The sequence below is a fragment of the Cervus elaphus genome, chromosome 26 (assembly GCF_910594005.1).
Source record: "Cervus elaphus chromosome 26, mCerEla1.1, whole genome shotgun sequence".
NCBI classification, from domain to species: Eukaryota; Metazoa; Chordata; class Mammalia; order Artiodactyla; family Cervidae; genus Cervus; species Cervus elaphus.
In genome coordinates this window covers 27,359,714-27,377,052 of record NC_057840.1, presented here as the reverse complement: position 1 = coordinate 27,377,052, position 17,339 = coordinate 27,359,714, and the positions used below count along the sequence as shown (strand labels likewise).

Below are 17,339 nucleotides of genomic sequence, written 5' to 3'. Positions count from 1 at the left end.
TCCTTTAGGTACTACAGTTGACCTTTCAACATCTCCAGCATTAGGAGTGCAGAACACTCCCTCCAGAAGTAGAAAATCTGCATGCAACTTTACAGTGGGCCCACTGCAGTTCTGCGCCCTTGGATTCAACCAGCTGAGGATCTGCAGTGCTGCACTTCAGCCCAGATCAGCTGCTCACTCGTGTCCGACTCTTTGCGACCCCGTGAACCGCAGCACGGCAGGCCTCCCTGTCCGTGACCAACTCCCGGAGTCCACCCAAAACCATGTCCATGGCGTCAGTGATGCCATCCAACCATCTCATCCTCTGTCGTCCCCTTCTCCTCCTGCCCTCAATCCCTCCCAGCATCAGGGTCTTTTCCAATGAGTCAGTTCTTCACATCAGGTGGCCAAAGTATTGGAGTTTCAGCGTCAGCATCAGTCCTTCCAATGAACACCCAGGACTGATCTCCTTTAGGATGGACTGGTTGGATCTCCTTGCAGTCCAAGGGACTCTCAAGAGTCTTCTCCAACACCACAGTTCAAAAGCATCAATTCTTCTGCACTCAGCTTTCTTTATAGTCCAACTCTCATATCCATATGTGACCACTGAAAAAACCACAGCCTTGACTAGATGGACCTTTGTTGACAAAGTAATGTCTCTGCTTTTTAATATGCTGTCTAGGTTGGTCATAATCTTTCTTCCAAGGAGTAAGCGTCTTTTAATTTCATGGCTGCAGTCACCATCTGCAGTGATTTTGGAGCCCAGAAAAATAAAGTCAGCCACCGTTTCCACTGTTTCCCCATCTATTTGCCATGAAGGGATGGGACCTGGATGTTAGTATTTACTGAAAAAAGTCTGCATGTAAGTGTCCTGCCTGCGTGCATGCATGTTCACTCACTTCATCTGTTTGACACTTTGCGACCCCACGGACCGTAGCCCACCAGGCTCCTCTGTCCATGGTATTTTTCCAGCAAGAATACCACAGTGGGTTGCCATTTCCTTCTCCAGGGGACCTTCCCGACCCAAGGACTGAACCTGCGTCTCCTGCATTGCAGGAGGATTCTTTCCTGCTGAGTCACCAGGGAAGCTCCCTATAAAAAGTCTAGCACAGTTCAAACCTGTATTGTTCAAGTTCAGCTAACTGTACTGTCTATTTGGTAACTGTAGTATATGATTACTAAAGATAAAAGAATGAGTTATTATGGATTGAAGAGTGTCCTACCCCAAATTAACACGTTGAAGCCCCAGTATTTCAGGAAATGACACTATTTGGAGATAGGGTCTTTGTAGCGATAATCAAGTGAGAAGGTCATTAGATGGGCCTGATCCAGCATGACTGGTGTTCTTATAAAAGGGGGAAGTCTGGACAGACGTGTGTAGAGGGGCAATGGCATGAAGGCACAGCAGGGAGAGAGTTATCTATGAGCCAAGGAGACGGGCCTGAGACAGAGCCTTCTCTCACAGCCCTTAGATGGACTAAACTCTGGCCTCCAGAGCTGTGAGGCAGTAAGTTTCTCTTGCTTAAGCCACTCAGTATGTGGTACACTCTGTTATGGCAGCCCTGGCAAACTAGCACACGGTGTTAGGGTAAAATTCCATAATCCATTCTTTTCCTTGAATTAGCATTAAAGTAAGTTTCTACACAAGGACTAGTTTATCCAGCTTCTCATTCTCAAAATCCATAAATTCTGGGGTTTTTTGGTCAGATTTGTCTCCCTAGGGAAATAAGAATGAAGGCAGAGAATTCATTGCCTAAAATATGCAGCTCAGGATCTATATACCTGACTTGCTGCTCGAATTCTGGTCTGAAAGAGAACAGACACTGATAGCTGAGGCATCAACTAGGTAGGAAACTTTTAAGCATGTGCCATCTTTCTGGGTTTAAATTTCTTCATAAAAATGAAAGGTTGGGATTATAGGAGCTTTAAAATTTCTTCTTTAGTTATGACTTAGTTATAAATAATGAGAAGTCATTAAATATCTCAAAAAATAAATGTAAAATGTTTGGAGGTTTCCTTTCAGAACATGGATGGCAAAGCAAAATGTCTTCTAGTCTTTCTATATCATGAAGTGAAGTGAAAGTCTCTCAGTTGTGTCTGACTCTTTGTGATCCTGTGGACTATACAGTCCATGGAATTCTCCAGACAAGAATACTGGAGTGGGTAGCCTTTCCCTTCTCCAGGGGATCTTCCTAACCCAGGGATTGAACCCAGGTCTCCCGCATTGCAGGCAGATTCTTTACCAGCTGAGTCACAAGGGAAGCCCTTCTATATCATAAACTTGGTTTTCTAAAATCATTGCTTAGTGTCTTCATGGATGAAAATTCTGCAATATAACTATTTTATTAGGTTAATAATTTCTGTAAGAGTTTGCAAATAATCTTTTAACTTTACTCCCATCCAAAAGACCACCAAATCCTGCTATTGATTCTTCTCAGAAATAGTTTCTAAATTTTGCCACTTTAGTCCACCCTTGTACCATTATTTTCATTCAGACCCAATCATTAATGCTCTTGAACTGGTTTAACAGTTTCCTAATTCTACTCTTTTGTTTCTGGTCTCTCACCTTTTCAACCCAGGTTTTATAGGCAAAGTGATTTGCTAAAAGTTAAATCTGACTATTCAATTCCCATGTTTAGAATTCTTCAACACCCTGCCATCATTTCTTAATGTGGTTCCCTGTTCCACTTACATCAGAATTACTTATAAGGAAGTTCCTTGAAAACATCCCCAAATGTTTTGTCTTATATAACAACACCCCAATATATAACATTGGTACACAATTGATGCTCAATACATATTTGCTGCTGAACATCCCCTTTCCCGTGTTCCCTTCTCCTTTGTAGCTGTGACTCCAGCTGATTCTTCAGTGGGGCTTGCTGAACATGACTCTCTCTCTATGCTCCCAGACACTCCTCTACCATGGAACTCTGATACTATGACTGCACTACTTTTGTTTATTTCCACTTCTGCTTTCTGGACGCACCATGAGTTCCTCAAAGTCAAAAATTGAGTCTTATTTCTCTGTCACCTGAGTTGAAAACAGGGAGACTAGTCACTCTCATTCAAATGTTTGTTGAATGAATGGATGAATAAATGAAAAACTAAAGAGACCAAGAGATTACAGGGATTAAGATATAAATTACAAATCAACGCTTTGATATTTTTATAAATCAGCAAGTGAATACATATGAATTTGGTTGTTCTCTGCAACACTTTCGCTAGCCTTAAAGAGAAAAAAGAGAAAGTGTTATTCGCTCAGGCGTGTCTGACTCTTTGGGTTCCCATGGACTGTAGCCCACCAAGCTCCTCTATCTATGGGATTTCCAGGCAAGAATACTGGGGTGGGTTGCCATTTCCTTCTCCAGGGCATCTTCCCAATCCAGAAATCAAATCTGTGTCTCCTGCACTGCAGGTGAATTCTTTATTGTCTGAGTCCCCTAGCACAGAGGTTTTCAAAGTGTGGCTTGGGCACTGCTGCAGATGTACAATAACCTTTTAGGGCATCTGTGAGTAAAAATTATTTCTGTAATAACACAAATGCTCTTTGCCTTTTTCACTCTCCTTCTCATATGAGTGAGTGTACAGTGGTGTTTTCTGAAGACTACAGGACAAGTGCGTATTGCAGCTGACTAAATGTGGACAGAGCTATAAACCAGACAGTAAAGAGAACTGTAAAAATGCAAAACAATGCAACTTTTCTCACTTGTTTTCTGAAAATAATATTTATGTTAATATGTGACAGATTTACTATTGTCATTTTAAAATAATTACTATTTCAAAAATACTCTGGTTTTAAATTTTTAATATGGAAACAATTATTATTAGACATACATTTTATACAGCTCTTTAGAGTCCTTAATTTTTAAAAGTGTAAAGGAGACCTCAGGCCAAAAAGTTTGAGAAGCACTGCTCTAGTCTTAAAACTGATCAAATTGTACGACTTTCTCTAAAGCAGTTAGTCATCCAAATTCCTACTTAAGAAGGCCCATAACTCAGTTTTTATTGAGTTTGTTTTCTCCCACCATTGGATGGACAAGCTTCTTGTGCAGGAATGTTGATATCTTACCTAATTTGCAAGTCTATCAAAATGTGCCACTTCTTCCATGAAGCCTTTTCCTAATTTTTTTTCCCCAACTGCACATGCTATTTGCCAGTTTGATATAATTTTTTCAGCTCTTACTGTTTTGCATACTTGTTGCTATGGCTTGAATGTTTCTATCTCCTCTACATTCATCTGTGGAAATTCTAAGGCCCTATTCCCTAGTGTTGAGAGGATGGAGTCTTTGGGAAGTGCTTAGGGCTTGGGTGTGTAGCCCTCAAGAATGAGATTAATGTTCTTATTAAAGGGACTTCACTGAGATCCCTAGGCCCTTCTGCCATGTGAGGATCTAACTCAGGAGCAGGCCCTCACCAAGCCACGTTTGCTCCCTGGTCTTAGACTTCCAGGCTCCAGAACTGTCAGAAATAAATTTCTGTTATTTATAAGCCAACCAGGCTGTGATATCTTGTTATACCAGCTGGGACAAACTAAATCATTTGTTTTCATTCCTCTCAGACCATAAAGTTCATGAAGACAGAATGACACAGTGTAGAAAGAGAATGTGCTCTGGATCTAACACATTGGGGTTTGAGTTCTAGCTTCCCTGTTACTAACTCTGGGATCCTTGGCAAGTTTCTTAAATTCTTAGCAGTCTGGTTCCCATGTTTTTGAATGCAGATAACAATAGCTATCCTGCCATCATCCCCACTCAACAGAACTTCATATAGGGCCCTCTGGGCACCCCCAAAATGGTAGCTATTACTATTAAAAAATCTCTGTGAATCTTGTCTTTCCAATCATATTACTTTCAACACTATGGTAGTGGTTTAGTCAGCAAGTCATGTCCAACTCTTGCAACCCCATGGACTGCAGTCCGCCAGGTTCCTCAGCCCATGGGATTCTCCAGGGAAGAACACTGGAGTGGGTTGCCATTTCCTTCTCCAGGGTATCTTTCTAACCCAGGGATCAAACCCGGAGGTAGATCTTTACCGACTGAGCTACCAGGGAAGCCCTTCAACACTAAAGGCAAGGGATAAATGTTTCTTAAATTAGATTAATTGATATGTACCATGTTATAAAACCAGCCCTTGAAGCAGAAAAACTATGAGGCTCAAAGAAATGCCAGTCACGGTCATCTACTCTTTTTTCCTTTTAAACTGACATCCCTTTTTGCTATAAAATACTAGGATTACTTTCTTTTCCTGTTCCTCTGAACTTTCCCCCCCGCCCCCCACCCTCACTCGCCTTTCTCTTTCCTCTTAATCTGTACCTGTAAAGCTCTTGACAGATTAAAAAAAAAAAAAAGTATCTTAAATGCACTCTTTTGCTTCCCTTCTGATTATTTCTAATACACCATTAGGTTGTTCCACAAATCTGAAGGAGTATGCTATTTTTTCTTAGGTTCTAAAGATACCTTCAGTCATGGCAAAAATATTCTATTTCTACTTCTTCCATCACACACAAATCATTAGCTTCTACAAATAAGTGGACTCAGTAGTTTTAGCACAGTTTAAATATACATTAGATATCAGTGGATAAAAACACTGAAAAATACATTTTTATCTGTAAAGAATTTTTCAAATGCCATAAAATTTATACTTGATCATTATTGATTTGTGATAGACCTCAGGCAAAAGGAAAACACTCTCCTTGCCTCATTAACAAGAAGCCTGTTTCAAATTTTCAAGAATCAATAGAGCTGAATCACTGATGCTACTAGTACTGTCAATTTCAAATTGTTTGGGAGCCATAAAATAGAATCAATAGTAAGAGAAAAACAGCCGAATTCTTTGGGAAACTTTTGCTTTTGCTTCTTACTACTTCTGTAACCAAAGTATGTAGTTAGTGACAATATTTCTCAAAACACCCAAATGCTAAAAATCCCTTCTTAACATTCCTGCATTTCTTTCTCCTGTATCACCCAAGACATTTTGTTCTTTCCTTTAGATCTCCACTCATTAGGACATGACTGTCTTGTGAGGAAAAGGCTCTCAAGATTGTTATCTGATCTGTTTCTAAATCTCCTCTCAGCCTGGGTAACTTAATTATGTGAATTAGGTGGGAATTCATCCCAGTCTTGAAGATCCTGCTTGCCCAGCATCCTGCAACTACTTTCTTACTACCTAGTTTACTACATAGTTTGTGTTCTAAAAGAGCAGGAACAGAGCTAAAATATTGATCTGTGTTTCTTTGTCTAGCATATACCTTCTAGCACAGTCCTTCAATACAACTGTGCTGTTTTAAAATAAATTCGAATTCACTTTAAACAAGACTCGAAGTGCAAGCTTTAGTTTACTCTCCTCGAATGTTGTGAAACTTCTGCGAAGGATGAACGCCAAATCAAGCACTGGGAGTGGCAAATCTCACGGGAAAACAAGAGAAGACAATAAGAAAAAAAAATGTGTAAGAGAACGGTGTCTTGAAACAGAAGAGGAAAAAAAAGAAAGAGAGAAAAGAACCCAAGGAGCAAACAACCCCCCACCCCCCACCAAACACTGAGGTGGGTTATCCCAAAGGCAGTGAGTAAAAGGCGAAAAACACAGAGTAAGGGGCAGTGCCAGGGCAAAGGGCACACATTTCACAACTGCAGAGATGTAAAGAGCCTTGGAGAAGGAAATGGCAACCCACTCCAGTACTCTTGCCTGCAAAACCCCATGGATGGAGGAGCCTGGTAGGGAACAGTCCATGGGGTCGCAAAGGATCGGACACGACTGAGCGACTTCACTTTCTTTCTTTAAAGAGCCTTGGAAGTTTGTCACCCCATACCCCGTCTCATGGTTGATCGAATCCTGGGCTGTGGTTTCTCCGCCTCTATTTTAGAAGACAGACATCCCTCTCCCACCCCCTTCTTCCAATGCGCCTTGCCAAGAACGCTGTCACCCACCTCCGAGGACCGTGCCCAGGAAGATGCATTTCTTTTTGTGACGTTTCAGAAAATTCCACGTAGATCTAAGCATTTTCAGGCCCCCGGGGTGCGGGCTGTCTAGAGGGAAGGGATGATGGTCCACCAGGAAAACCCTTTTTTTGTCGCCTGGCACGGACGACCGGGCTGGACGGCCGAGTCCTGCTCGGTGCTCTCCAGAAATCACAAAGGCGACTTTCCGCAGACACTGTTACCGGAGCGGGAAGGGGGCGTGGACTAGAGCAGAGCAGTTGCCCTTTTCTGTTGCTGCCGCAGCTCACTGGTCCGGGGCGCCCAGGTCCGTCCAGAATTCACTCCCGAGTGCCTCACCATTCGATTCCCCCGGAAACGACAGCCCGCATCCGCCGCGTTCCGTGGCCTGTGCTCCTATTTCCCCGCGGCCTCTGTAGCTGAGCGAGGCGGACCGGGTGCAGTATGGAGGTGAAGGCGGGGTCCACGGCGGCTACCGATGGCGCGTACTCGGTGTCTGCGGAGGAGACCGAAAAGTGGATGGAGCAGGCGATGCAAATGGTGAGGGGGCCGGGGCGTGGACGCATGGGGTCGGAACTTTCCCCGGCTTATCCTGACCGAACATTTGAGTAAACGTCCCCGGGGTGCTTTCTGGGTCTCAGTAATCTCGATGGTGCTCACAATCTCTGGGTAAACAGCTGGTTTTTACTGTCCTGAAATGTTCTTTAGTCCATTCTCACAGTGGCTGTGAGGGAAGGAAGAGAGGAAATACAGAAATTGTTTCTTTTTCACTGGTTTGAAGTAAGCGTCAACATCCCTATTCGGGGCTGCTGGCACGTGCGTGCTGCGTCCCTTTCTTTCCTGCGGACACTGGCAGATCCGCGAATTTCCATTATTTTGTCTGTATGACCCCTTGAACCTATCTAGGAGAAGGAAGGAGGCTGAGGATGTTTCTGGTAGAGAGCAGGATAAAAACAGCCCCCTGAGCAGATTCCACCATTCATTCATTCATTCGTCCATCCGTACGCTTGACCTTTGCCCTTTAACTTTCTTCGCTCACTCCCTTCAGGACTCTGATTAAAGAGGGCTCTGATAAGCTTTGTGTACAACCCAAACTTTACCCGTACTTATGTGTGCCAGCGAACTCTTTAATAGGGATAAAAGTGTATTTGGCGTATATGTATAGGTATATAAATCATACACGCACATTTATGCATATTTTAAAAAACTTGTTTCTCATACTTTTTTGAAAGTGGTGGTGGTGGTTTAGTCGCTAAGTCGGGTCCGACTCTAGCGATCCCTTAAACTGTAAGTGACTCACAGTTTAAAAAAAAAAAAAATTTATTTTGTGTTACATTCCAGTAAACGCCCAGTATACACATAGGTATAATTGAGACAAAAGTTTTACAAAATGATGCTTAACCTTCCTAAGCACAGTTTTCCTGGTATTTCTCTTTCATTCCATTTTGGAAAAACAAATGCTGGTCATCATACCTGATTTGATTTCATGATGCAGTCTTTCAGCCCACTTCAAAATTTATTCTCCCTATTAAACTTATAGGACACATAACTTTTTGTTTGATACTTTAATGTTGAAATATGCTTTAAATAATTAATTCCTGAACTCGTTTTATGTTACTAAATTCTTCCAGCTGGAAAAAAGGAGTTTTCTTGTGATACCAAAATTTCTCTCCTTCCCCCAAATCATTTCAATAATATATGCTGGGTGGCATAAGTCGTGAGGATGATAGTAAATGCACGTGAAGGTTGAAATGTCTCAAATTAAGCTACATTTACATCTTTCTATGGATAAGAGACCTGGAGGTCAGGGGATGTGGGAATGCTGAAAAGTTTTGGTCTCTTCCATTTATTTTCATTTGCTCCAGGAACTCTCCTCAGAATATTTATGGGGAGCTTGCATAGATGGAATTTTGAGAGATCCTACCATAGAGGACTCAATAGTGGTTTTAGAAATAGCTAAGTTTATTCAGCCATTGAACTTTTCCCCTTTGTGTATCAGACATGTCTTTTCTTTCTCTCCTTTCGTATCCTCTACACTATTCTCTAGACTTCTGGACTGAACATTTGAGTCTTTTTACTACCTTTTTAAAAAAATTAAACTTTTAATTTTGTATTGGAATATAACCGATTAAGAATGTCATTATTTAAAAAAAAAAGAATGTCCTGGTAGTTTAGGTGGACAGCAAAGAAACTTAGCCAAAAAAATATATGTATCCTTTCTCCCCCAAACTCCCTCTTATCCAGGCTTCCACATAACATTGAACAGAGTTCGCTGTGCTATACAATAGATCCTTGTTGGTTAACCATTTTAAATGTAGCAGTGTGTACCTATTTGATATGACCTTGGGCAAGTCACTTTATCCCCCTAGAGTATTGCCTCTTACTCTATTAAATGGGATGGTTGAACTCCTAGTAGTCTCTAGGATCTCTCTGGCCTTGACATTTTTGTCTCTTAAAGTATAGTGAAGTCACTCAGTCGTGTCCAACTCTTTGCCATCCCATGGACTGTAGCCTACTAGGCTCCTCCATCCATAGGATTTTCCAGGCAAGAGTCCTGGAGTGGGTTGCCATTTCCTTGTCCAGGGGATCATCCCTACTCAGGGATTGAACCCAGGTCTTCTGCATTGCAGGCAGACGCTTTACCATCTGAGCCACAATTGGACTATAAACTCCTAAGGGTGTGATTACCTAGTTTATCTACACAGGGTCAAGGAGGTCCTTAGTTTGCACTTTTTTCTTTTTGGCCAGTAGTATATGTTTCTTTCCACTCCAGAATTCTTGCCTGGAGAATCCCACGGACAGAGGAGCCTGGCGGGCTACAGTCCACAGGGTCGCAGAGTTGGATACGACTGAGCGACTCACACACACACACACACACATGTTTCTTCCAGGTCTTAAACAAAGGGAAAAGAATGCTTGTGATAAATCTTGGACTTTGTCCAACCATCCCCCCCCCGCCCCCCACCTCCACTAAAGGAACTTCAAATCTTAAACTACTTTGAAGGCTTGCTGAAGTAATAGAAAGTGTCCTGTGTACTTCTGAGAAGAGTTTACGATCAGACCAGAAGCATAGCTAGTACCAGATTTTAGAGGTAGCTAATGTGTTCTGAGGAATTTGAAAGTGAGGTGTCCGGTATACATATAATAATAGGGAGGATACTAGCATTCTTTTTTTTTTTTTAGTGTTTTTTTTTTTATTTTTTTTTTTCCAGTGGGTTTTGTCATACATTGATATGAATTAGCCATGGATTTACATGTATTCCCAATCCCGATCCCCCCTCCCACCTCCCTCTCCACCCGATTCCTCTGGGTCTTCCCAGTGCACCAGGCCGGAGCACTTGTCTCATGCATCCCACCTGGGCTGGTGATCTGTTTCACCATAGATAGTATAGATGCTGTTCTTTTGAAATATCCCACCCTCACATTCTCCCACAAAGTTCAAAAGTCTGTTCTGTATTTCTGTGTCTCTTTTTCTGTTTTGCATATAGGGTTATCGTTATCACCTTTCTAAATTCCATATATATGTGTTAGTATGCTGTAATGTTCTTTATCTTTCTGGCTTACTTCACTCTGTATAATGGGCTCCAGCTTCATCCATCTCATTAGGACTGGTTCAAATGAATTCTTTTTTAATGGCTGAGTAATATTCCATGGTGTATATGTACCACAGCTTCCTTATCCATTTGTCTGCTGATGGGCATCTAGGTTGCTTCCATGTCCTGGCTATTATAAACAGTGCTGCGATGAACATTGGGGTGCATGTGTCTCTTTCAGATCTGGTTTCCTCAGTGTGTATGCCCAGAAGTGGGATTGCTGGGTCATATGGCAGTTCTATTTCCAGTTTTTTAAGAAATCTCCACACTGTTTTCCATAGCGGCTGTACTAGTTTGCATTCCCACCAACAGTGTAAGAGGGTTCCCTTTTCTCCACACCCTCTCCAGCATTTATTGCTTGTAGACTTTTGGATAGCAGCCATCCTGACTGGCGTGTAATGGTACCTCATTGTGGTTTTGATTTGCATTTCTCTAATAATGAGTGATGTTGAGCATCTTTTCATGTGTTTGTTAGCCATCTGTATGTCTTCTTTGGGATAATAGCAAATGAAGAAACGGACAAAGGATTAATCTCAAAAATATACAAGCAACTCCTGCAGCTCAATTCCAGAAAAATAAATGACCCAATCAAAAAATGGGCCAAAGAACTAAACAGACATTTCTCCAAAGAAGACATACAGATGGATACTGGCATTCTTGCAGCACCCGGACAGAGTAGACTTATTTATGTGACCGATTCAAGGGGCTAAATGTTTGTTGGGCGAAGGCCTGGAGGAATTGGAATGGAGATGGATTCTTTAAAGTATATGATGAAAGGCAGAAAACATAAAAGAAGAATGAATCGGTTTTAGTTATATAAATGTTGAAGATTTCTACATAGTAAAAAAGTAAGATACAAAGTAACAAAGCAAAGGACAGAGGGAAAATATTTGCAACATAAATAAAAGGACAGGTTTGATATAACCTTGATATATAAAGAAGCTTGGCAAAGAGATATACACCCTAATGTTGAAAAAGTCAAAGGATATGAATAAAGATGCTATTTTTAAAAGAAACACAGATAATGAACAAGTTAACATATGTGTGGTTTCACTAGTAATAGATTACATTCAAATTAAAAAAGAGATATAATTTTTCAGTATTCTTGCCTGGAGCATCACGTGGACAGAGGATCCTGGCAAGCTATGGTCCATAGGGTTACACAGTCAGGCCTGACTGAAGCGACTTAGCATAATTTTTCAGCTGTTAAATTAGTAAAGGTCAAAAACTTGTAATGCTTGTTGTAGATAAGGATGTGTGTGTGAGGAGTTGGTTAGTTGGTTGCTGAAATTGGGGCATCTTTTCTAGAAGGCAACTTTGTTATATACGTATAAAAAAGCCTTAAAACTGAGCTTTTCCTTTGACCCACTAATATCTTTATGTTATTTTTTTTCCCAAATGAAAATATTTTAATGTTTTCTTTTTCTGATTATATAGATAATTCATGGTCATAAGAAATTTATTTTTGTAAATTTATTGACATATGTACTTTTATATAAATGTAATTACATATTCTCTTCATGATTTTAAGTATCCTTTTTTCCTAGGTATAATTATTTCTTATTTTGGTTTATTTTCCTCTCACCCCCATCCCATAGTTCTTTTATTGCTCTGGAATGAATTACCAAACATGGGACATAGGATGTATGTATTTTAAAGCCATTTATCTAGATGTTTTTAGATTGCCTTCTAGAACTATACTGCCTCGTGTAGTAGCCACTAGCATTTGTGGCTAGTTATTTCATGAATAAGATGAAATTAAATATTCAGTTCCTCAGTTATGTTAGCCGCTTTTCAAGTGCTCAGTAGCCACACATGGCGAGTGGCAACCATATTGGACAGCACAGATCAAAGGATGTTTCCATTACCATCGACAGTTCTGTTGGATAGCACTGGTCTGAAATGGTCCCAGATCCATCCCCAGTGTATGAGAATGTTCTGTCCTACCCCTGTTCCCACCATCCCTGGAATTATCATGACTGAACATTTGGCAGTGTTTTAGGTGAGAAGTAATATCAGTGTTACATTTCTTGTTGTTCTTTGGTGAAGTTATCAAACTTTTTAAAAAGTTCTCTATATTTTATTATTGTTTTATAAAATTGCTCTTTTTCATGACAGTTTTCTTTTGGAGAGATAGCATATAATAAAGGTCATTGTTTTAATCATCACAGCATATAATTCTAAGGGTGTAGGCTTAGAATCAAATAAAAAAATAACAGCATCGCACTCTTACATCCCAGACACATTGCCATGGGCTGTGTTTCATACTGGCCATAAGTATAAGGTCCACAGTCATCCTGCTCTATGGTGGTTATTATTCAGTCACCACTAGGTCATGTCCAATTCTTTGTGACCCCATGGACTGCAGCATGCCAGGCTCCTCTGCCCTCCACTATCTCTTGGAGTTTGCTCGAATTCATGTCCATTGAGTCAGTGATGCTATCTAACCATCTCATCCTCTATCATCCCCTTCTCCTGCCCTCAATCTTTTCCAGCATCAGGGTCTTTTCCAGTGAGTCGACTCTGCATCAGATGGCCAAAGGATTGGAGCTTCAGCTTCACAACAGTCCTTTCAATGAATATTGAGAGTTGATTTCCTTTAGAAATGAGTGGTTTGATCTCCTTGCTGAACAAGGGACTGCTGAACAAGAGTTTTTTCTACCACCACCATTTGAAAGCATATCAGGTGTGTATCATTACTGTCCTCATTTTCAGATGTGGACATTGAGGTTTAGAGTTAGGTAAGCGTCCCGCAGTTAGGGAGCTGGTAAGGACAGAGATGTGATTTGAGCCCAAACACCTGGCATCACCCCCAGTTCATCCTGATCTGTGTCTGGTTGCCCACTGCTCCCCATTGTACTCTGTCGGACCCCTCTGCCTATTCACTTCATTCCCCCTGACGACCATGCATTGGGAATCCTAATTAGACATTTGGACCTTTTTTCCTCTGTGAACTGCCTAGATATATTCTCTTTTGCCCAATTTTATTATTAGTTTTACTTTTAAAAAACCACATTGTAGGGACTTCCCTGGTGGTTCAGTGGCTAGGACATCTGGCTCCCAGTGCCGGGGGGCTGGATTTGATCCCTGGTCAGGGAACTAGTAAGTAGGTCAAGAAGCAACAGTTAGAACTGGACATGGAACAACTGAGTGGTTCAAAATTGGGAAAGGAGGTATGACAAGGCTGTATATTATCACTCTGCTTATTTAACTTATGCAGAGTTAGTGACATGGCTCAGTCATGTCCGACTCTTTGCGACCCCATGGACTGTAGCCTACCATACTCCTCCGTCCATAGGATTTTCCAGGCAAGAATACTGGAGTGGGTTGCCATTTCCTTCTTCAGGAGATCTTCCCAACCCAGGAATTGAACCCAGGTCTGGGCAGACGCTTTACTGTCTGAGCCACCATGGAAGTCCTATATGCAGAGTACACCATGTAAAATGCTGGACTGGATGAAGCGCAAGCTGAAATCAAGATTGCCCGGAGAAATTTCAACGACCTCAGATGTGCAGATGATACCAGCCTAATGGTAGAAAGTGAAGAGGAATTAAAGAACCTCATGATGAGGGTGAAAGTTGAGAGTGAAAAAGCTAGCTTAAAACTCAACATTCAAAAAACTGAGACCGTGTCATCCAGTCCCATCACTTCATGATAAATAGAAGGGGAAAAAGTGAAAGCACTGACCGATTTTATATTCCTGGGCTCCAAAATCACTGTGGACAGTGACTGCAACTATGAAATTAAAAGACCCTTACTCCTTGGAAGAAAAGCTATGACAAACCTAGACAGTGTATTCAAAAGCAGAGACATCACTTTGACGACAACCGTCCCTATAGTCAAAGCTATGGTTTTTCCAGTAGTCCTATATGGATGTGAGAGTTGGATCATAAAGAAGTCTGAGCACCGAGGAGTTGATGCTTTCAAACTGTGGTGCTGGAGGAGACTCTTGAGAGTCGCTTGGACAGCAAGGAGATCCAGCCAGTCAATCCTAGAGGAAATCAACTCCGAATATTCATTGGAAGGACTGATGCTGAAGCTGAAGCTCCAATACTTTGGCCACCTGATGCAAAGGGCCGACTCATTGGAAAAGACCCTAATGCTGGGAAAAATTGAAGGCAAAAGGAGAAGGGATCGGTAGAGCATGAGATGGTTAGATGGCATCACCGACTCAGTGGACATGAATTTGAGCAAACTCCAGGAGGTAGTGGAGGACAGGGGAGCCTGGCGTGCTGCAGTCCACGGGGTTGGGAAGAGTCAGACACGACTTAGCAACTCAACAGCAGCAACAACATGGAAGTAGATCCCACGTGCTATAGCTAAACATCCTGTGTGCTGCAGATAAGACCTGGCACAGCCAAATAAATACATATTAAAAAAAAAATTCTGGTGTGCCTTAAAAAAAAAAAGAATGGTTGAGAACGCTTCATTCTAAAAAAAAAAAAAAATTACTTTGTAGGAACCCCTTGTATTTTATAGCTATTTCTAGGAATCAGTGGAGATATACAGGGAAGTTCTCCATTTGTTTAGAATAGTGAGGAATTTGAAAAATAGCCACATGTGCTAGTCAAACAATAGGGGACCAATTAAGAGAATCATAAATATTCATGCAGAGAAGCACCATGTAGCCTTAAAAGAATCATGTGCTGCGAAAATATTACTCAACATAGGGAAATGTTTATAATATGTTTCTAGATGAAAAAAGGCAGACTGCTAACGGTATATATAGTGTAAATCTATTTGGCTTTTCAGAAAGCTACAAATATGTATATACAGGCATAGGAAAAAACCGGAAAAATTTCCGTTACAGAATAATACCAGTGGTCATATTTTGTAGTGTTGGGATTATGAGTGGTTTTTATTTTTTGATGTGTGAATTTTTTTTACCCCCAAGTTTTCTGCCTTGAACATACTTACTTTACACTTATGAAAAAAAGAAAGATTGAGTATATAAATATATCATCAGAGAGTCAGAGGGAGAAAATTTGCAAGGTTTCTGGAATAAATCATGTATTATAGTTGCTTTTTCCAGGCACCTAGTATTAGTATAAGATTATTGCATGTCTGAGGAAAATTCATAAAGAAATCTAGTACAGAAACATCCATTGTATCAAATGTAGTGTGATTAAATGTGTCTTTGTGTTAGGCCTTGTGCTATGTACTTGGCCTGCAAAGGTGAGCAGAACAGGTTTGCTAGTGCCTGGATCTAGTGCCTCCCCCCGGGAGCATGCTGTTTAATTGATGAAATTAAGCCACGCACAAATGAAAAAGTTAATAGTAACAAGTCCAGGGTCCAAAATAAGAGGCAGACATAAAATGCTATCAGATAATAGGTGACAAAGTCCTGAGCGAGTTAGTTGAGTGAAATTACAGGATGCTTTGTTAACCTGAAAAAGGGAAATAGGATATAGGTGAGTGGAAAAGAAGAGACAGGTTCTCAAGGGGAGGAATCATCAAGATGAACCCAAGGAATCATCCTTGGGTTGGAGGAATCACCAACCCAAGACTTGGTCTTGGGTTAGGAGGGGATCCACTTATCTGTCTGGAACAGGACTTCCTAACCAGGGGTCAGGTTTTAGGAGGAATCTATAAACCCTGATGCTGTGTGTAAAAATGTCACATGCTTGTGCCTTTTTCATGGGAGTGTCCATAACTTTCACTGGATTCTCAGAGGGGCTCCAAGAAGTTTAAGGACAAAGGACCTGGAAAGATAATGAAAGGTTCGGCTGACTCAGTTGGCTGGCAGAGAGCATGGGTGATGGCTGGGAAGCTCTTGGTGCCAGGTGAAGTTTAGTGTGTTACAGGAGAACAGAGCTTCTCAGAGTCATGAGCAGTAACAGCTCTAGTGTACTTTGACCTTTTGAACATTATCATTTTCTACCTAAGAGTTGTCCTGGCTGAATTGTCTTTTCCTCCAATTTTCTTTTTTCTTTTGTAGGAGATATACTTGGGTACTCTTCAAGAGTCTATGCCCTCTGACCCCCTCTCCCCTCCTGTTACCACCGCATCACTAGAAAGTAGTTTGTAGGAAGGATGGCTTTAGAGAAACTGCAGAGTCTCTTCCGTCCTAGAGTTGTCTTTATCTGTAGCAGGTGGACCCTGCCTAGAGTGCAGGAGATGACATATGAAGAGCAAAAGAAATGACATCAAAGACACTTGGAGTAGGGACCAGTGTTTGAGCCAGTGAGAAGAGAGATTTCATTCTTCAGTTTTGAACCTTGGTAACTTATTAATTTATGAAAGACAAAATCACCATTTTAAATAGTAACTGAGCCTCTCAAAAAAGATGAGGTGGTTGAAAACCTACATAGGTACAATTCAGAGCCGTTTTGCCTAATCTTTTGTGCATTTATAATGAAACGATCAGACTTGGCAGAAGAGGTGGTGGGAATGTTGGAACATACAAGATGGGAGGGATTAAAAAGTCTTTTCAGTGTAATTAAATCTATTTTGAACTTGGCAGCAAAGCAAATATATGTATTTGATATATGCGTATATACACGTGGCTCGGTTCCGTGGGGTTTTGAGGTTGCTCTCACCACCTCCTCGCTCACTCACCATTCCACCTGCTCACCCCTCACCTTCAGCTTAGGCCGTTCCTCATCAACAGCATTATTTGCCCTCTTCAAGTCCTTCTGTCACTCATGCTTTCTCTCTAATTGGGACAGCAGTGGAAGGCATTTTCACTAAAACGAAATAGGAAGATAGTATAGAGTGGGAAATAGAGTTAAAAGCAGATCATTTTCTTGGAGGAAATGAGAAAATCCGAAGGAAAGAATGAAAGGCCCAAGTCTCACCCCCTCTCTGGGGGCCTGAGTGTGGCCCTGGCTGT

At 41.3% G+C, this 17,339-nt stretch overlaps 2 protein-coding genes across 4 annotated transcripts in view; one reads left to right on the top strand and one right to left on the bottom strand.

The window, feature by feature from the left end:
- The window catches only part of PEX3 (peroxisomal biogenesis factor 3), a 34,991-nt gene extending 27,765 nt beyond the window's left edge, over positions 1-7,226 (bottom strand). Inside the window, exon 1 of the mRNA XM_043888443.1 lies at positions 6,906-7,226. Coding sequence (XP_043744378.1) covers positions 6,906-6,978 — 73 coding nt within the window. The 5' untranslated portion in view covers positions 6,979-7,226. The remainder of the gene's footprint in view (positions 1-6,905) is intronic.
- The window catches only part of ADAT2 (adenosine deaminase tRNA specific 2), a 32,753-nt gene continuing 22,634 nt past the window's right edge, over positions 7,221-17,339 (top strand). Inside the window, exons 1-2 of one of the 3 annotated variants that reach the window (XM_043888448.1) lie at positions 7,320-7,454; positions 13,003-13,193. In XM_043888448.1, coding sequence (XP_043744383.1) covers positions 13,113-13,193 — 81 coding nt within the window. In that variant the 5' untranslated portion in view covers positions 7,320-7,454; positions 13,003-13,112. Of the gene's footprint in view, positions 7,455-13,002; positions 13,194-17,339 lie in introns of all 3 variants that reach the window. The other 2 variants (XM_043888447.1, XM_043888449.1) reach the window with 2 other exon arrangements.